The 21,133-nt window shown below is 34.1% G+C and overlaps 1 protein-coding gene across 3 annotated transcripts in view; it reads left to right on the top strand.

Annotated features, from left to right (window-relative positions):
* SCAF8 (SR-related CTD associated factor 8) overlaps positions 1-21,133 on the top strand; it is a 151,100-nt gene that overhangs the window by 19,141 nt on the left and 110,826 nt on the right. For all 3 annotated transcript variants that reach the window (XM_088161703.1, XM_014886014.2, XM_014886013.2), the window contains exons 2-11: positions 1,250-1,333; positions 2,889-2,933; positions 6,384-6,545; positions 9,309-9,465; positions 10,624-10,754; positions 13,654-13,830; positions 17,293-17,372; positions 17,773-17,890; positions 20,661-20,792; positions 20,913-21,025. In XM_088161703.1, the coding sequence (XP_088017829.1) occupies positions 1,250-1,333; positions 2,889-2,933; positions 6,384-6,545; positions 9,309-9,465; positions 10,624-10,754; positions 13,654-13,830; positions 17,293-17,372; positions 17,773-17,890; positions 20,661-20,792; positions 20,913-21,025 (1,199 nt within the window). The remainder of the gene's footprint in view (positions 1-1,249; positions 1,334-2,888; positions 2,934-6,383; positions 6,546-9,308; positions 9,466-10,623; positions 10,755-13,653; positions 13,831-17,292; positions 17,373-17,772; positions 17,891-20,660; positions 20,793-20,912; positions 21,026-21,133) is intronic.

Raw genomic sequence — 21,133 nt, 5'->3', positions numbered from 1 at the left:
GAGGGGTTTTTGGCTTTGTTTCTGTTTCATTACTGTATTATGGAAGACCTCCAGTCCTTCCTGTCTCTAGGAAGGAAATAAAAATTTGGTTATGGATGATTTTTCCTATTATCAGAACTCCATTTTTGAACTAACGTTTCTAAACATATGTTGTAAACAAAAATAAAATATAAGTCAAGAATGTCCTTAAATCTGTTTTGACATTTTGTGTCTAGTCTTTTTATGTCTGAAAGCAGCAAATATCAGACAGTCCCTTCTCTTATAACACTTAGAGCTGAAGGAGAAAAGAACAGCATTTTGTTCAAAATCATATATTGTGAATAATGGGAGATTTTCACAGCAAGTAAATAGCCTTGGGAAGGAGTTGCTTCTAATTACAACCCATCAGTCATAGCTGTGAATTTAGTTAGTGTAAAGTTTCACTGTGCAGCAAATTTTAGATGAATACCTGTCATGCTGTGTTGTTTCTGCTGGGAGATGTTTGGACCAGTCAAATGAAAAGAGTTAATACTGCATCCAGGGAGAACATTGTTGCAAAGCTGCGCTACCTGTGTTTTGCTGGTTAGATATTAGTGAAGGAAGTTAAGATGCTCTACTTGAAATTGAGGACACAGCTGGATTTTTGCTTGAGCATTTGTAATACTTCTGATACATTACTTTCCCAGGGTAATGCAGTGAATGAATAAAGTCTATGCTTTTTACTGTCTGTTTTAAGTGTCAAAATTGCTACATGCTCATGCTCACTGGGCTTGATTTTGTTGTTATAGTTTGTGCATTTAATGGAAAGTGAAAAGACCTGATTCAGCAGGCATATGATGATGAATATACTAAGTTAAGGTTTTGTTATGCTTCCATAAAGGTATTCAAGTATATCAATGTCTTTGCCCTGGAAAACTTAGTAAGAGCTACTGTATTTGCATGTTGCATTTATTTTGTAACTTCAGCTGAAATGCTTCCAGTTTTTAGTGCTGGTAAAGCTAGGTGTGCACATATCTATATATATATAGATAGATATATATATAGGGACATAGGGACAATTGCAAAGAAAATCCTGCTCTCCTTTAAGCATTTTGCATCTTACATTATATGTTACTGAGCTTTTAAAATTTGTTTTTCTTACATGGGAATGTCTTTTCTTACTTAATACATAAAATCCACTGAAAATTAAAAATGGTATTTTCTTGTAGAAAAATAATGTATTCTGCTTACAACTGCAGATTATATTTCTGATATTTTTTTTTTCTTGCAGTTGTACTCGCTAAATGATTATAAGCCACCCATTTCTAAAGCTAAAATGACACAGATCACCAAGGCAGCAATCAAGGCTATAAAGGTATGAAATCCATTAACTTCTTTTGGCCTCTTTTACATTTCTCGTGTATGTTAAAATAGTTTTGTGAAATAGTTTAACGAATTTGCTTCAGAACTTTCAACCTCTCTTGTGCGTACGATTTCCAAGTTATGATCATATGTGATATCCAGGAATGCAGCAGAAGGCTAGAATTGTTGTGTGACTTTCATTTGCTGGTTGTCATATGTGAGAAAGAGTCAAATTGGTATAATTCTATCTGAATTCTGTCACATCTGAAAGACAGGGCTTTTTTTTCAGTTAAAAAAGGGAACACTGGCATGCCTGTTAACAGATGAATAAATAGAAAACTACAATTCACTCTTCCTTCTTCCCTCTCCCCCTCCCTCTCCAAAATTTATGCATGCCTTTGGATCAATACAACTGTTCATTTTTCTAAATTCCTGGCATACCTTTTCATGGATATTGTTCATAGATTTCAGTTTTCTTGTTGCTTGGATGCAAATTGTTTTTAAGTTCTAGTCTTAGTGCACTCATTAAAGATTATTCCTGCCACAAAGTAAAACTAATTGCTAAACAACAGCACATCAGAAAAAGTTGCTGAAAAATAGTGAAGAAGTATGCCACTAGTGTTAAGCATTAAAACAAATGGAAACTCAGTGAAAACTGGAGAGGTAAAAAAGAGGGCAGACCAAACTTATGTTCTTCCTGTCTGCATTCCTTTTCTGACAATGCAGATATGTTTTCAGATAATAAAATCCATATTGGTGTTTTGTGTAATTGGGAAAGAGTAGTTTGATGACTGGAGAGTGAAATTCAGTGGCTTGCTTAAGTATGTCTCTTTAAGTTAAAGCCTGTGTGTTGCAGTATAGAAGAAATGCTGAAAACTTGTATTGAACTTAAACAAGTAGTAAATCATAATAGATGGTTCTATTAATTAAGCAATTAAATTATACCAAAATGTTTTATCATGTACTCAGCTTGGAAATCCTACTCCGCTCTTATCATTTCAATGACAGCGTTTAATTGTGTAAAGTGGTTATCTCAATTATTGACGATTTAGAGCCATTGTGATTATATGTGAGATTTAAAAAAACAACTCCGTGGAAGACAGGCCAACTTTAAAGAAAAGTATGCAGTAGATGCTATTAATTAATGAAATATAGAGAAGTTACATGTTAAGTAACGTTAGGTGAACATCTTCAATCACGTAAAGTGAAATAACCATGTGTTTCGGTGGAATAATTATATTATTCTCCTAATTTTCAATAAATAAGCATGCTATTCAAAAAAATCCAGTATAAAAAGCCTTCAAGAAAAGGAAGAAACACTAATAAACACTAATAAAACATATAAAACATATAAAACACTGTTTTATATGCTAATTATATGGTTTTATTATTTTAATTATTTATATGCTAATTAAGTGTTTTAAGGAAGATTGCGTGTTCAGCTGTAGGTATTGGATGTTTAATAATCCAAAGTTCTGTTTCTGGTTCTGCTATCAATATATCAACATACTTGTAAAAGTATACACATCTTCAGATTTTCTCTATTGAAATACTATTATGTTTTTCAGTTCTACAAGCATGTTGTACAGAGTGTTGAGAAATTCATTCAAAAGGTAAGTCAGTCGAGTGGGGGTTTAGGTTACATATATGGATTAATATTTTTAGCACATATTAGTTTATTTCCATTTTTAGTCACATTCAATTTCTGCTAATAATCAGCAGCAGATCATAACCCATGATGCAGAATAACAAATACTTTCTTCTCATTTTGTTTTTTGATCTGAATCACTGTGGATACAGTTTTCAGACCACTTCTGTATGTATTTATTTAATGTTAAAAGAGCCTGTCAGTGAACAGCTAACAGCAAATCAATTGGCAGTTGTTTGGCTAGTGACAGTTGCTTTTGCATTTCTGCCAGGTTTTCCCATTGATTTTAAAACTGAAGGGAAGATGGCCTTCAGCCTCATCTTTTTTGTAGCAGGAGATGTAGCATTTCAGTTGGTGGTTCTTGCAAGTAAATGAAAACAAAAAATGTTGATATGTCTAGACTAGAATTACTTTTTGGGAAGATGGTAGTATTAATTTAAAGATTCTTTCTAGCAAAGAAATTTATAGCACTTTCTTTTCTTGCAACAGTTAATTATTCTTGGGTAAAACTGCATTTTGCTTCCAGTTGGAAATCCATGGATTCAAATTTGTGTCTTCCCTGCTTATCTGTGTTGTACTTGATTGTTTAGTTGATCATTTTGGTACTGCATTTCTTCTCTCTTTGTAAATAGCAGTAAATTATGATCAAATCGCAATTTAGTTTTGACAAACAAGCTAGAGAATTTAGGCTGTTAATGTTGCAATGTTGGATGCAATTTTCCTTCTGTTACTCTTTTTACAAAGCAGTCTGCATTGCTCTGTATAAGTAACCTGTCTTGCTCGTTAACTTTTATTCCTTGTTGCCCAGTGTACTCTGCAGTGCTTTTTGCCAGTGGCTGGACACTGTAAACAGGTTTCAGCTTCAGCCTGGTATTTTTGTTTGTCTTGGAACTATTTATAAACGAAATATTTAGGTACTAGTACATTAGTCTTGTGTGAAAAAAGTGTCATGTATGTGTTTCAAAGCAGTAGTAAAGACTAGTAGTATACTTTACCAACACTACTAGTTTTTTGTCAAGTAGTTGTCTTTTGGGTCCTTGACTCTGACTTCTTCCATCTCTGAGAAAGGGATCACTATCGTCTGATCCCTTTTCAATGCTGCAGAAGTAGGAGGGCAGGTATACATCTTACCCCATCTCTGACCAGTAGCACTTTGCAGTTTCGCATCCTGAGATTGGCTTGGAATTGTCTGAGTTCCAAACGCTGCTTTTTAGTTGCAGTGGATGTGTTTGGCAGTTCAGTATTCATGGGCACAAGAGAAGTTTCATCCTCTGCATGAATTAATGGAAGTTTGTGAGGGATGGGACTGGTTGTTCATGACCCTTCTACAAGCTACTTTGAGTTATCTTTACACATTTTCCTTCAGTGTCCAATACTCCTTGATGAGGAAGTTCTGCACTGTTCATTGCTGGTTAGAGAAGGCGCATCTATGTTCTTACTGATAACCTTATTAATGATCACCCTGGATTAGATTATTCCCTTGGGTGGTCTTGCTGAAGGGTTTTTAATTATTTCATGAAAAATTTAGTGACATGTACAACTTATTAATAACTTTAAATAAAAACCTTTTGCTTTAGTTGAATGAGAGAGAAGCAGATGAAAGCTAGGTATTTTATATCAAAGGGATTAAATTGTATGTTTGGATGTTCTTCTGCAAGCTGTCACTTCAAGTTAAAGCACAAGATGACTGAATCTTCCATTAAAATCTGCTGTATACCTGACCAAAGTGATATCGGTGCCATCTCAGTTTGCTCTTCATCCTTTACAGCTCCAGTATTTTCTTTCATAATTTAGTGAAGTTACTGAAACTCCAGATAAAATAATTGCCTGGGACATGCTTCATTTTGTGACACTTAACTCACTGGTCTATTGTTATTTTGGTTGACTGTTTTATTCTTTGGCAAAAAATCACTTCAGGGGTCAAATCACATTTCATATATGTGAAGTTATTAAATTGGAGAGCCACACTTAATTTCTTTGAGTAATAAAATTACATTATTGATTACTTATTGATTATTCACTCAGAAAATAAGTATTTGTGTGTAAAGCCTGTTCCATCTGAGATTAGAGAGATTCAGGTTCACTGCCCCAGTTTTAATGTTTATTTAATTTTTTGCTTGTATTTTATTACTTTTTCCATATAATCTGTATTATTGCATTATCACATTTTGTTTTCTTTATGTGCCATGTTTTAAAATACTTCACCTCATGTATGTCCTGAGTTTTCTTTTTGAATATCTGTGAGCGTTATTAATTTGAATATTTTGAAAGGTTGTTCTGTATGCAGAATACTCTTGTTTAATAATTTAAATAAAATTTTAGAAGCTACAATACATTGAAGTGATTTTCTGAAGACAGTATATCCCATATCCAATTTAAGCTTAATGATGCACATGTATTCCTAAAAGGATGCCACATACGTTCTAAAAATAAAGAATGCCATACTTAAATACATTGAACCATGTTTAAAACCTAAAGAAAGGCTTCCAAGTGTTAGCAAATCAACATATCTCAAAACATTTGTATCTAGGGCATAGTAAAATTAATATTCTGAAGCGCTTGTCTGGCACTTTATTAAAGATTATTAACTTAGTATGTTGCATAATATGTCTACAGGACCAGAGAGGAAAAGGGTGTCCTTTCCCATGTTTTCCATAACATCTTGTGTGATATACACCCAGTATTTGTTAAGTAAATCCATAACATAACTATGTATGTCATTTTAGTAAAGTAAAATTATGTCTGTATGGAATGTTTGTAAATTTAAAAAATAAAATTACATAAGTAATTAGTATTTTAGTTAGCAGGCATGCGTTATAAATATCATGCTGTTTGTAAATTATGCATGTTTTCCAGAGTTGTAAAATAAATATCATTGTTATATTCTCAACCAAACAGATATCCCCATAAATATGTTTTTCTTCTGCCGGGGAGAATATGTCACACCCTAATTACAGCAATGTAAAATAAACAAATTTTAACTTTAATGATTTTGATCATAAAGAAGGACAAAAGTATCCTGAGTTACATTTACAGCTAGTCCAAATTTACTATTAAGAATTTGGTCATGCTTCATGCAGTTCTTTTAAAATAGAGTGTACATTTTAAAAGGGTATGTGATTTGTGTGTCATTTTTTTAATAGATAGATTTTTTAAAGTTAATTCCTTAGCAGTAAGAAATTGATTTTACACCATTTACTTATCTTCAGGATGCATATAGATGTGATAATTTAAATATTAGAGATTAGATGTTTTTTGAGAAAATTTCATTTTCCAGGACAATTTATTAAATAGAGAACATTTTAGTATACTTGGACTCACTTAAAAATTAGAGAGGATTGTTTGTATTTACTCTGCTGTTAATGGTTTTGGTTATTTTTCACATATTCTCCTTTTAAATTGCCATTCTTTGTAGTGCAAACCAGAGTACAAGGTGCCTGGTCTGTATGTCATTGACTCCATTGTGAGACAGTCCCGGCATCAGTTTGGACAAGAAAAGGATGTATTTGCGCCAAGATTCAGCAATAACATCATCAGCACTTTCCAGAACTTGTACCGTTGTCCTGGTGATGACAAGGTAAACCACTTACAGCTCTTTCTAGTTAAAACAATCTTTAGCATATCCTCTATAAAGAATAAAGATTTTAATCTCACTTTCTACTTGCTGGAGGGGATCTACTTATAAACTTAGCCTGTGTATTTATTTCTTCACGTTGCTGTTAGTGTAGGGATTGGGAGGATACATCCAATGAGATTAATTAGAATTTTGAAAAGATCATCTTTCCTTTGATTCTGTGATCATTCAGCAGCTAAATAAAGTTTAACTTGAACAGTTTGAATCACTAGTTCAGCTGTTCCCTTGGATCACAGTAGTTGAGATAGCCACCAAATTTTGTTTCTAAAAGATTGGCTGGAAATAGCACAGTGCAAGCAGTTCTTCATATTTGTCCCTAGTTGTAAAATAGGTAGTGTTTCTTCTTATGAAGAAAATGACCTTCAAAAAAGTGGGGAATGCTAAGGGCTTTGTCATCACAGAAATTTGTGTAATGGAATCATTAGGTAAGGTAGTAAGTGAGGCTGGATGCTACATGAGGAGTTATATTTGGGATAATTACATGCATTCCTACAGCTGTATTTTTCTACCAGAGATATGAAAATCCAAGACACTCATGGAAGGTGATATAGGCGCATTCAGTCATTGTGTTGTCTTAGGATTCCTAACTTTTTTAGAGTAGTTAGGACTTCTGCAGGAAAATGTGTCGCGACCTGCAAATTTTATGTGGTTGGATAAACTTGGCTAAGGATGTCTGTCTTCTCTTCTGCATCTGAGTTCTGAGGTGTTGCTGAACAGGTTATTTAAGTTAAATTACATTTTTCCAGTCTGGTTTTAGGTTATCTGTATGATTAACTTGTACTGCTTCAATTCCACAGTGTTTTACTCTATTTTTTTATAAATAGGGATGCTTTTTTAACTTATATTTTTATCTATTTAGTTGTATTCCTTTAGCAGTATTAGTGTGTTTTGTAAACTCAGTTAGCTTGCTACTTTGGGAAATATATTAATACAGAAATAGCCTGATGTATTGAAGAAGGAGAGGTTGGAACAAGGATGGATGCAAGTACTCAATTGGTGTTTGTTTTTAAAAAATATATAGTAAATTTATTGTTGGCTAAGAAATAGCACTGTTTGTTCTGTGATATTTCAATGCATGGCAATTAATGTAGTGCATTACAGGTGTTTGATGTGAAGAGAAATAGTAAAACCTAGTCTGTTTAGGGTCCACGAAAGTCCTGTCAGGTGCATTTCTAGGATACTTTTCACCTCGGCGTAAAATTATACTTTTCAATCCTAAGTCTTGCTGCTGTGCTGCATATGGATTCAATATTATAGGAAGGTCTTTGTGTTGTGAAAGTAGTTATCCTCTACTAAAAATTGCCTAGTAAAAAACTGAGTTGTTAGAGACCAAGATATGTACCTGGTTTGTAGCATTTTGATGTTTAATCTGATTGAAATCCACATAATGGAGAAACACACCACTTATCTTTGTGAGCAAATGTAGAATTTGTTTTTAAATCAAGCAGAAATGCAGTAACATTTTATTTAAAGTTACAACAAAAACACCTCACTAGTTCCTTTGTCTGGCCCAGAAAAAGTGCAAGGTGTGGGTAGCTACTGAGCCACAGAAACAGTTTTATATTCCTGTTCTGGAGAGATGAGGGAAGTTAGAGCCTCTGGTGGACTTGACAAGGACTGCTTATAATACAGACTTCAAAGAAGAAGGGCTCAGATACTGAAATGCTGAGTGGAAGCCTTCAGAGATTTCTTTAAGGGAACTCTAAATTGCATCTTCCATGCAGTGAAAATTCAGCACTTGTCTCTATTATAGTTAAGTGTCCTCTTGTAGTTCTGGGTGGACAGACTTCTTTTTCTTTCTTTGAACACTGTGGCCAAGTGCTCTATGTTCCTGTTTTATAGAACTCAAGTAATTAAACCACCTTTGTGATAGCAAACGCCAGATCCTGTGAAGAATTTCCTGCTCTTTTGTAGTGCAACTGATTTTTTCCCCAAAATAAAGCAAAGTCTTCCTTTTGGTGGAAGTCAAGCTTATTGAAAAAAGTCTGGAAGCAGATCAAAATGATGATCTATTTGTGATGTAATAGAATGCTTCTATCGTAATAAAAAAATGTTATAGAAATGTAAGCTGAACAATGAGTTACAGCTAATGGAATTGTATGAAGTCTTAATTTTGGGGTTTTTTTCGTTCCCCATGATCCATCTTTTTCAATATTACTATGTATTTTTAAACTTCTAAATTCCTCACTTCATCAAGACAGCTTGCAAAATATGAAGCTGCTTTTCTAGTAAAAATATTTAGCAGTCTTTTTAGTATATGCCCATTTTTCAGTGTACATAAATGATTTTGGTTCATAGGCAGAACAGAATTGCATTTAGATGTGTTAACTATAAAAAATTAGGAGACTGATAATTCATTATTTTAATTATTAATAATGCTTTAAAATTCGTCCTTAAAATAATTTTCCTTCCATGTCATCTTCCAAGACTAAAGGCACGTTATTGATTGGGACAACATTGTTACCTGTGTTAACTGTGTCACCTGTGTAGTAGCTCTTTGCCATTGCTTAAGATCAGTCTCAAGTTCATAGTTTAGACATGTTTGGTGTGACCCAGTATAACTGTCCTTACTATTTGCAAACCTAAAGGTCCTTCAGTCTAAACAGATTACAGTTACTAGCTAAAAATTCCATACTCAATAACAACAACAACAACAACAAAAAAAAGCATAACTCAGATTTTTTTGTTGTCTTTTCTTCATTTTAGAGTAAAATTGTTAGAGTGCTAAATTTATGGCAGAAGAATAATGTGTTCAAGAGTGAAATCATTCAGCCTCTCTTGGATATGGCAGCAGGAATTCCTCCTCCTGTTGTGACCCCTGTCTTGCCCAGCACTACAGCTGCTATGAGCAACAATACGCCAGGTAAACAAAACCAGATGGAGGTCATACTTTGAATCAAAACACTTCTGTCAGCTTTGGTATGTTGCCTGTTAACATGTTGAAATATCCCACTCAAATGAATGCTAGAAAGACGTATATTACAGACATCATTAAGATCAGGGAACCCGGAAAGCATTATTATAAATGTGGGCTTGATCGTTTTTCACTCTGAGCATCTGCCTTTCTTATGAAAGGTAGATGGCAGGAAAATGGATTTTTAACTTGTCACTTCATCAAATTTTTTTTTTTCGAGGTTGGGATATATGGGAAATTGGCCAGATAGGAATGGCTTTTGGTATCTGCTTTTGTAACCTACTTTTGCTGATCCCATGCTGAAAAGCAATGAGATGGACAAATTCATCTTAGTTTTCATTGGCAAAGCAAGTATGTGAGATTTTGAGATCTTGGAGTGCCTTTTCTGCATCTTCCAGCTCAGTATATTTTTTATTTTTATATAGTATGAATACATTAAATTGTTGGAATTTTAAGTCTTAAATTGTGATGCAACTTGACTTTTAAAACCGTTATCTAGTCATAGTTAGCATTCATTAGTGTATCTCTACTTCTGAGCTATAAATGCAAAAGTATTTGCAGGTAAGGAGGATTCTTCTGGATTATGGCATGAAACTAATTATCAGAATGCTGATTTAGCCTCAGTGTTTCTCTTGAGAAATAACAATAAAACAAGCAATACTCATGAATCCAGCTGATGCAGGTTGAAATTTTTAGTAGAATCTTTAAGACTCCTCCTGGGGATAAAGTGCAAGTCCAGTGAGATTTACACTAGCAGACAAGTAGATTGCTAACAGTTACCTTTTGGTATATGTCGCGTCCTCTGAATATTTTGGAATACAGTGGGAAACCTATTTATTTTGCCTTCATCAGTGTTTTTGTTAGTAGTCCCAATGGGTCAATAGTGAAAAGAACTGTAAATTACACTAACGCAAAATAATTCTGCTACTTGAGGAATGTTGATGTCAGTCTGTGTTATTTCTGTGTGCTCTCCGTGTATGTCAGAAAAACAGTTTAAATGGATGTGCTTTCTCAGTGTTCAATAACAGCAGGTTCCTTTTCTTCTCTAATGCTATTTTTAGTTGCTGTGTTAAAATATTTTGGCATATTGATTTTTCTCTTTTCTAGGTACACCTGTGACTCCAGTTACCCCAGCCAATGTGGCGCAGAGTTTACCTGATCCTTGGGTATCTCAGATTGCTAACACAGACACCCTTGCTGCTGTTGCACAGATTTTACAGAGTCCTCAAGGCCAGCAGGTACACAATTTTGTACAATTTTATACACAGTTACACTGTAGACTGTCTGATACTTTGTGTCTTTAAGGTACAGGTAAGGAATGCTTTCATGAATGTCCCTTATATTTATATCCAGTATCCATGTTAACTTTCCCATGAGGTTGTTCATCACAAATGATTTCCAGATCAGTTAAAACTCTGTGTTACCTTTTGTAGCCAGCCCTGTTAAAAGCCAGCACCTATAAAGCTTAAAAGTGTCTCAGAAGGTGATTTCAGATAATATGGTCTGTAATACATACTTGTCTCTATAGATGACAAGTACAGATCTATTGCAGATGACTAAATCAAGAGCAACAATAAGATTTCATGGATATCGGTATAAAATAGAATGCAAGTTAGAACTTCTGTTGGATGTCTGAAGGAGAGATAAACGTTGTACAGAATTACAAAATGGGAGCAAACTTGTTTAGGAAGTGTACTGTGTATTGATTCCATTTTTTATCTTTCCACCAGCTAAACATGGATTTTATTTTTCAGCATTCAAAAATAAAATTTTGGGAGTTACTATGTTCTTCAATTTTTAAATGCTTAACTCCAAAAGTGTCTTGATGTCCAGCATCACAAAAACTGCTTGTCCTAATAACCTGCAGTTACATAAGTTGAGCACACACAATTGTCTTTCTGTAAAAATGTAGATAATTTTTCAATCTATGCTAGAGCTATGGCACCTGCATAACTTTGGCATTATGATTTTTGTTTGGACTGAGATTGTTTTACCTGGTGGCATACTAAATAAAAATCTCATGCATATGAATGAGAAGCAGTGGCCAGTGAAAGCTCTGGTGCTGGCAATAACAACTTTACTTAGTGAGAATATTTTACAGTATTTAGCTAACTAGACTTGTCTGTAATTGTTCCTAAGTCAAGTGGAGGGAATATTTTATCTGATTACACTGGAAGAAACAAAATCACTGAAAAGCAAAGCAAAATGAGTTTGTGGGATACTTTGTGAAATAAGAAGGAGAAATAGTGGCATAGCTCTTAAACAAGGAAAAGATAATGAAATGAGAATGGTAAATATGTGGAAAGTCAGTGAGGTAATTTTAAAGATTGTTGCTTAGAGAATATAAAAAAAGAAAATTAAGCAAGAGAAAAATAAGAAGTTGAAAAGGGAATTAAAATTTTCAAGATAGCAGATCACAAAGAAATAACATTTTGATATTTGACTCAAAATAGTCTTAAGCAGAAGAAAAGAGACAGACTGGGTACACAAGAAATATGTACATGCAGATGTCTAGGATTGGTAGAGGATCTGTGATATTTGCTTACATCCTGTCCATCTCTTTTCTTCTTGTTCTCCAAACCATTCCATCTGCCACAGCCTCTCCCCGGCTCCCCAGCTCCAAAGACCTTGATTTAATCCTACGATTGTGTTTTATGGGTGAGAATGCATGCAGGTAAATTGAGAGTCTGGATGTAAGAGAGGGCTGACTAAAAGGTGTGACCAAAAAGAATGTGAAAACAGCAAAAATGGTGCCCACCCAGGATTTTTCCACTCTAGGGCCTCCATCTCTGCCTCTTCGGTTTGATTCCTTCCTACTGAGAGCAATGCACAGGCTGGACCAGCTGTATCAGACAGGAGGGGACGAGAGGGGAACTCTTCAGCTTTGCCGTACTGCAGTAGTCAGGGAAGGCTCTTGCTGAGGTAGAACAACAATTGAAGCCTTTTCAGAGGCTCTGCTGTATAAGAAATCTGTATAACTGTTCTTAAAAGAATAGGGAAAATCGTTTCACATTATCAGAAAGTAACTCTAAAACAACCTTAACAATCTTAACCATCTTTTTGATGCATTGTGGAAAAGAAATTCAACCTAATCAGTTTATGAAGTTCCTAGTGAGGCTAATAAGAAGAGAGGGATTGAACCCTTTAAGAGTTCAGTGGGGAAACTTCTAAGGAGTTGGAATATTGAAGGTAAGGGTAATCAGGGACCTATGTCAGCAAGTCTGAACTACTTGAATTTGCTAAACTTTTTTTCCACAAATATCTAAAGATAAGGCTCTAGGGATTTATCTCGAGGAATGTCGAAGAACTGCTTCCTCTAATTCCACTGTTGTTTAGGAGAGCTTCTTTCCATAGGGTTAATATTTTTTCTTAAGGCATATCTGCACAGTTTTGTGGAAGCATCCCTATTCAACAGATAAATTGATCTCCACATGGAAAAGACCTTTTATTTCCTCGTTAGGACAGCTTCTCTAGAATATTGTATACAGATAGGAACTTGAAGTAAGGAAATCAAGATAGACTAAGTGATTGATTTGCACATTTGCATTTTATGTTTTGTTAACATAGCAAGAGAATTGGATTCTGTCAACCCACATCTGGGTTTCACCCATGAGATTTCACTTGTGACTTGTGCAGAGACACCGGTGCAAGCTCTCTCTACGAACAGGTTGCATTGGTCTGAAGTGGAGCTTGCCACAGTGCAGTTCTTTTCTGTGTAGAGTTGTTCTTGCAGGACACAGATTATCCTAATATAGGTGGGCCCTTAGGAAGCTGAAGTAGGCTAACAGATTTTTTTCAGGTCAAAAGGAATCAAACTGGAGAAACAGAAGAGGGGGAACCCTAGAAAGCAGGAAATCCTGAGTGGTGACTGGCATCATCATGCAACCTGTCAGAGCAAGTTAGGAAGAAGAAGCATCTGCCTATCTTATCAGCCCCAGAAAACAAATTAGCCAGTAAGTGGGAACAAAATTTGCTGTAAATGAAAACAAATTAAGACAAAATAATAGCCATAGGTTAGATGATACTTCATTCCTGGGAGTTTTTTTTACTAAGTGGAAGGGGAAAAGTCTATTTTGTACTTCATTTTTTTGCTTAAAGAAATCTTGTTCAATGTATTTGTTATCTTTTCTCTCTTAGCTTCAGCAGTTGATACAGACACTGCAGATACAGCAGCAGAAACCTCAGCCTTCGCTACTTCAAGCCCTGGATGCTGGTCTCGTCGTCCAGTTACAGGCCCTCACAGCACAGCTCACAGCTGCAGCTGCTGCTGCTAACACACTTAATCCACTGGAACAGAGTGTCTCTTTTAATAAGGTAGAAGTAAAATAATATAAATTTGAAGAAGTATTTATTTTTAAAATACATGTGAGAAGTTCTTTTGGATTTTATTGTTTGATTTCAGAGATTTTAAAAATACATTAATATACTATAAAGTGCTACAGCTTGAAAATGCATAAAAAATGTTTAGAGAGCAGTGTAAATGAAAAGATTTGTTTCATATGAGTTTAGGGCTAAATAGCATATTGTAGAATATCTAGAGTTGGAAGGAACCCACAAAGGTTATTGAATATGTTAATGGGTTTGATTTATGATTTAGCAAAGTTAAGCCTTTGCTACATATTCTTCCCCATCCTTTGTAACACAGCAATGAGAATTGTTTCTTAAAAGGTAATAAATGGAAAATATGCAGGAATTAATATACATTGTTTTCTCAGAAGAGTAAAAAGTTGGATTTGTAATTTTCTTGCATTATAATGTATGTGCGAAGAAAAGTTTAATTTTAGCCACAAAGTGATGTAAGTGAATAAATAAGCCTGTAGAAACTTCTGTTGCAAAAAAACCCAAAACCAACTAACCACCAACAACTCCTCTCCAAAAAAAAACAAAACAAAACAACTCCAAACAGGCAGGCAATTGCAGTCATAGTAGTGTAATACCTATAATAAAGAAAAGGAAAAACTTCTGCTCAAAGAATTATAACTGACTAAAGAAAGAAAGAAATAAGCATTGTTCTGTTATCTTTGGAAGAAACAGTTTGTGTGTATGTAATCTCTGTAGGATTGTCCTGGGGCGACTAAATAGGAAGAATAAGGAACTTGGAGAAGGAAGAATCCCTTTTTTATTCTTCACTCAGATAATCACTTTTTATTGAAAGTAATGCAGCTGTAAAAATAAGTCAGGAAAGGAATGGCCTGTACTCCCCTATAGCACAGCTGTAACCATCAACTTGAGAAGGGTGTAATCCCAGGGAATTAATGCATCAGTTAATAGGCACTGCTGTAATATTTACATACAGCAAGTATTTTATAGTATGCATTGTTCTGCAGACTTTAATTCCAGCATATCCATGAATTGGTATATTCATAGGTGTGGCTGTCTTGAATTTTGGACAGCTTAAATGAAGCAAATTGAAGGAATTCACATTCTGATGAGATGTTTGTACACAGACATAAAAGAAAGGGCATCTTATGATAAAAAAGCATTTATTAGTATTGTGATCCAAAGAAAACTGTGAAGCATAGTTTTCATTCCATGACATAATGTTTGTGAATTGGATGACAAATAAAAAATGGTGCAAGAAAATAATTTTGATGAATGCATAAGTATCCATGCTTTTTTAAAAAACCCTATTTGTCAGTCTTCCAGTCCTTTGTTTTCAATCTCTTCAGTCTGTAGTATCTTGTGTTACTTATTTGTGCAAATTAATCTGCATTATGTGAAAAATTCTTTAGGCAGCATCAAGTGTGCTTGTTTTCTGATCTTGCTGCAGAACCAAATATTTGTGTTACAGTAAAAAAAAAATTGATCAACATTTCCTATGCATTTACCCTACTCCCTTTATTTTAATTTCCAAAGAGAATATCCTGATTCTTACAAAAAAAATGTTTTCTTTCTAATAAAAAGCTTTTTTCATGTCTTTAATTCTTTCTATTGCTTTTTCTGTACATAATTTTCTTCTTAGTTAATTAAAGTAACATATGTAGCATAAAGGGAAGGTTCTGTGCCTTTTATGTGAATGTTTCTCTGTGTGACATTAAACTTGGTGTCCTAGTATTTAATTTGGTTTAATTTCTATTACTTCATTGGTAGAGAGTATTCTTCTACAAACTATGTAAAAATCAAGATCTTTCAGTTCAGATTTCTTGTTTCAATATGTATGATATCACTTAAACCAAAGGTAAAGAAAAATCATGCTGCACGTTTACCTGTCTTGCTTGGAAGTTCTCTTGTTTTCTCTGGCCTTGGTTAATCTAAATGTTTGTTTGTTTGCCATGAACTGGTGACTAGTTTCTATTTATTTATTTTCTCAGCCTTGTAAATAGTGCATATTCTGTTATTTTCCTTCCTACTCTATCATGATGGAAGATACATGATGATTAATAGTATTTTTAGTTTGAGGTTGTTTTTCTAAAATGCACAATTTTTTTCCGAGCAGCAGCATTTTATAAGTGGAAAATATTCTAACAATACAAACAAAACAGGCAGTCACCTTGCTGTAAATGGATTGGATATATATGGTGAAACTTGTTCTGAATTTTAACATTCCTTCTCACATAAGCTTGATGGTCTGTGTTTCTACTGTGTTTTCTCAGAGACATAGTCAGTCCTGCTTTCATAAATATTATATTGAGAAAAGTGGTTCTGAAAATTCTTGATTGATCAGTGATTGATCCATCTTCTGGTTAGCTTTTGCTTTGTTTTTCTTGCTGGATTCCAGTATTGAGAGTAAATAGAGCATCCTGAGAAAAAAAATGGGTTACTGAATCATCATGGCTTGTTGCTGAAGATGTTTTTGCCTTAGTATTTTAAAATGACTGCCGTATGTTCTCATCCTTTTGGTTTTTTTTCTTCTGAGATTAAGGTGTGAGAAGAAGTTATGGTGGTTGGTAGCATAGCTTTAGCTCTGCTTTTCAGAAAACTTCCAAGGTGTGTAAAGATGCATGGATGTGGCTTTAATAGCATGCTCTATCATTAAATAGTGGAAAAAAAAGGCAGTCTCACTAACAAATAGCATTTGTTGTATTTCTTCATGCTTGTTCCTTAGTTTTTCTCATCAAGAAAATAAAGTGCTACAAAAATGCTTCTGAACTTTTTTAAATTAATAGACACAATTTTTTACTTAAGCAGAACTCCAGTGTAGACATCTTTCAGGGATAACACAGGAAGTTTATCCAAGCTTTTCTCCTTGTCAGATACCTTTCTTTTTATCCAGTAGAAGGATTATTCCTCTTACATGATAACTGCTTGCTTTGATATTTTTTTTTTGCAGACTGTGTGAGAAGTTGTTTTCAAGGAGGAGTATATTTGAAGGAATTCAGGTTGTCTAAATGACACGTGTGTGTGAAAATACTGTAATTCTTTGTGAAGTAATCAAGCTGTAGGTCTTCTCTTGATATGGGCAGAGCAGTTTGATGATTACTAAAGGATTGAATAGTTGGCCTCTTCGTAGTAATTTCTTCTAATTAAAGGTACCATTACCTAAAATTAATCTTTATTTAAGCTTTCCTCCAAAGTAGCTCTTATTTACTGTGGAAGGAACGGGTGGTTGTACTTTTTGCAGCAGAGCTCAGGAAAGCTGGGCCAATATTTGATGCACTCAGGAGTTTGGTAGCAATAGCAATATGACATTTAATTTTCTATTGAGTTATCTGACAAACTTCTTTTTGTTGTTTTTTTTTTAAGTTGAGAAATAAGAGCATCTTCTTATTGAAAAGAAAATATAGGTAAAGGTACATATAAGGAGTGTTCGGTAATGTTTCTTTTGTTTTCTCCTAGAAGCTGATGGACAGGTTTGACTTTGGGGAGGAATCTGAACAAAATGAAGAGCCTAAAAAGGAAACTCCCTCTTCCCAATTGTAAGACCAAGCTATGTTTCATATGGAAAATGCTAAAATTTGCCTGATGCTAGTTGAAAATTAGAATTAAGTAACGAAAATACTTTTTCAGAGCATAAATACACTAAAACAGTAGGAAAAGAGTTTTCTGAATTAACATATGCATTTTACTATATGTCTGTGTGCCAGAATATTTTTTGACTAAGGATAAAGTTAGCATGTTCTTTGCTTTTTATATTTATATTTATGCAATTGATGGGATAGTGATGATATTAGAAGGTGTAACTAGCTCCACTGTCCTCATTATTTTACATTTTAGTTAAACTTGAAACCCACTTGTGAAGACCTATTTACTAACTATTTAAACAAAGAGAAAAACTGTAGACTTTTATTTTTTTTAAGTAAAGTTATTTCATTTTAGGCCATTAGTATCAGAATCTGTGAACAACTCACTTTTTCACCAACTCGCCGAACAGTTACAGCAGCAAAACTTAGAACATCTCAGACAACAGCTTCTGGAGCAGCAGCAGCCTCAAAAGGTAAGAACTCCATCTTGTGGCTGTTGCAGTAATTTATGTTCTCCACTGATTAAAAAAAGCGTATTCCAGGACAAAAAAATTGTGTTGTTACTGACAGTTTTCGTATAATTAAAGTGTTTATCACTAGCTGACCACGTAACAGAAGCTTGCAGAGCAAGTGGGGTAAGTGGGAAAAAGTGCTCAAAGCAGAAAAAACCCACAACCAAATTTGTGGGGAGTACATTTTGCTTCTCTTAGGAAGGAGTACACATTAACTGAGTTAGACATGACTGTGCTTTGGCTGTTCAGCTCTTTATATGGAAAGAAAAAAGCTTTCCCATGCTTGCAGAAGGAATAAGGTGAGCAGTGAAGTGATTATGCTCCTGTCTCTGAAAAGAGAACAGAATAGATACTATGGGTAACTTTGACTTCCCCAGGTTTTATGTTTTGACTAATAATTGATGAAATAATTCCATTGAAGAATCTGAGCTAAAGAATAATCACATATTTCCTGAGAAATTATTCATTCAGAGCTGGTGCTTGAGATAACCCAAAGTTCCTTCTTAAATATATGAATTGTGTCTTCTCTACACTGAAGTAACTTTGCAAATTTTTACTGAGATTAGTTCTCAGTACTTAACTGTTCTTTTCCCCTCCTGATCCCATTTAAAAAAAAAAAAAACCAAACACAAAAAACTCAAAAACAAACAGAAATATTTTGTCTTGATCCTGGCTAGGTATAAAGTGGACTTTGTGTGGAGTATTTGGATCTGATTTCACAGGAAAATAGAAATTTCAGATTCAAAGAAAAGACAAGGGATCACAAACTTAACAAACATCTATTGGAGATTTTAGTTCAAGCTGTGCAAAGGCAAAGTCAAAGAACCATTGAGTAGTCAGGGTTGGAAGAGACCTTAAGATCATCAAGTCCAGCTGTCAACCAGCACTGCCCTGAACCACTAAACCACGTCACCCAGCCCAGATCCAGAAACCTCTTAAACTCCACCAGGGATGGTGACCCCACCACCTCCCTGAACAATCTATTCCGCTACCTGAGCCAAGTGGCTCAGCTTTCAATCAAGAATGCCATTTAAGCTTTGAATTTGTGACTTTAGTAATTTAGTTTTTACTAGATACTATTTCTTTTCTGCTTTATTTTACTGTTTTATTTTCATTTCTCATTTAAGTGTAGTAAATTAAGAATAATATGCAACATAGCTACAGACTAAATAGTTTCGGGTCTTTGTGGATATCTAGCCATTTCTGTCTTTAAACACTAAAAATATTGTAAAGGAATAAAGCATTGAAGAATTATCTATTTGAGGAGCTTTTGATGTGTCATATCAAAAAGTAACTGTCTGATTTGAAAGTAAACATATTGAATGCCTACTTTATCGTAAAATTAGCAAAATCAAAGTTTACAATATATTTACAGGGAGAACGTTTACTTGACTCTCCCTTTACACTTTATTTTTCTATTATAAGACCTGACGAATTTTCCCTTCAGATGCAGTCTGCTTGTCTAGTTAGTAGGGAGAGAAAGTTTTATTTTCACCTTGATAACAGCTAAAAGATACAAACTGCTGCTGGAACTGCTTTGTAGTGACTGCAGTATTTTATGGGTAATATTTTCTTTAATCCCATGTGTAAGTTTCATTGAAAAAGATCAAAGGGAAAGAGAAGGAAAGATAAAGCACAAAACAAAATTACTAGGCATCTGATGAGGAGCAGAGGGAAAGGAGGACAAAATAAAAACAGAAGGAGCAACAAGAATTGTAGGCACTGATATCAAGAAACAGATGGTTGAAAAATAATTAAATATAAGGAAAATGAGACAAAACATTGTGTCAGAAGGCAAATAAATTAACTGAATTATAGTAGAATTTTTTTTACAAACTTATAAGATGTTTTAAAAATATAAAGATGAAATTGTTACTACTAGTCATTCTGCTAACTTCCTGTCATTCTCTGGGCAGATAGAACATGTAGAATTTGTTTAACTGAAAGTTAAAATATATTGAGGATCACTGCAATGTTTAGCTGCAGTAATGAATTAAAGATTTTAGATTACTTTTCAAAATTGTTCTCATATTCTGAGTATTTTAATTTCATATATTCCAGTTCTTGAATTTTTTTTGTATTAGAGATATTTTTTCCAAATCTGTTCTTTCAGGCAATTCACAGGCTGTTACAGCTTTTTCTCTGCCAAATCATCAGCACCTTGAGTGTTCTACATTCATTAATTTTCGTGTATTTTCAGAACTGCTTATTTTGTTAGATCTCTTGAAATTTCCATGTTGACATAAATGACACAGCTTCCTCCCTTATCTTTTGGTAATTGCTTCTCTGAAACCATGCACTATAAAAAAGTTCAGACTAGTGTAAATTTTTAAAACTAATTCAATGGGTATTGCAAATATTTTTATTATGTTAGTATCAAAATAACATTTATTAATGGATATGCATGGGGAACAAGTGAGTGTCTTGCAGGATCACTATACATATGGCTGCGCTTGTCCTGTGAATTTCTATTTTGAAGCAGCTGAATTAAGTAGTAAATTGTGTACTTCGTGTGTACTGTAGTTTTTTGATTTAGCAAATAGATAGTAATCATTTGTAATCGGGAATATTAATGATTTCAAAGTTTTGTGTTTAAGGATGATACCATAAAAGGAATGGAATGGATTGATACCCAATTTTCATATTAATGAAAAGTAGAAATATTATTTTCATATAGTGTTACACTTGTAATTGCAAGGAGCTTTATGGTATATTATTAACTGTTATTTAGGCGAGCCCTGAGGAGAATCAAGAAGGAAATTTTGGTTCAGAGCATTCTGCATCACCATCACAAGGGAGTAGTCAACAGCAGTTTTTAGAAGTGGAAGCAAATGTAGATGATTCAATGGATATTCAACAACAGGTAGAACTATTTAATATTTTATTACAGAAATTGAAAAGAAAACAAATACTAACATGATTCCAAGTCATATATATTGTATATTTATTAAGTGTTATTGAACAATTTTATGTCTGACTTCAGGACATGGATATAGATGAAGGTCAGGATATTGCTGAAGAAGAGATTTTTGAACAAGAAGAAAAGAAATCTGCTGTTCGTTCAAGATCAAGAACTCGTTCAAGATCTCGTTCAAGGTTTTGTAATTACTTTGTATTAAGTAAATGAAGTTTTTCTGAAAAAAAGTTGCAATTTGTGATTGTCAGTCTTAATTCTCTATTTTCCAAAATTGTCATAAACAACTT

This window comes from Sturnus vulgaris, chromosome 3 (genome assembly GCF_052056855.1).
Source record: "Sturnus vulgaris isolate bStuVul1 chromosome 3, bStuVul1.hap1, whole genome shotgun sequence".
Lineage (NCBI taxonomy): Eukaryota > Metazoa > Chordata > Aves > Passeriformes > Sturnidae > Sturnus > Sturnus vulgaris.
Note: the sequence above shows the minus strand (reverse complement) of the source record. Positions and strands in the feature narration are given on the sequence as shown.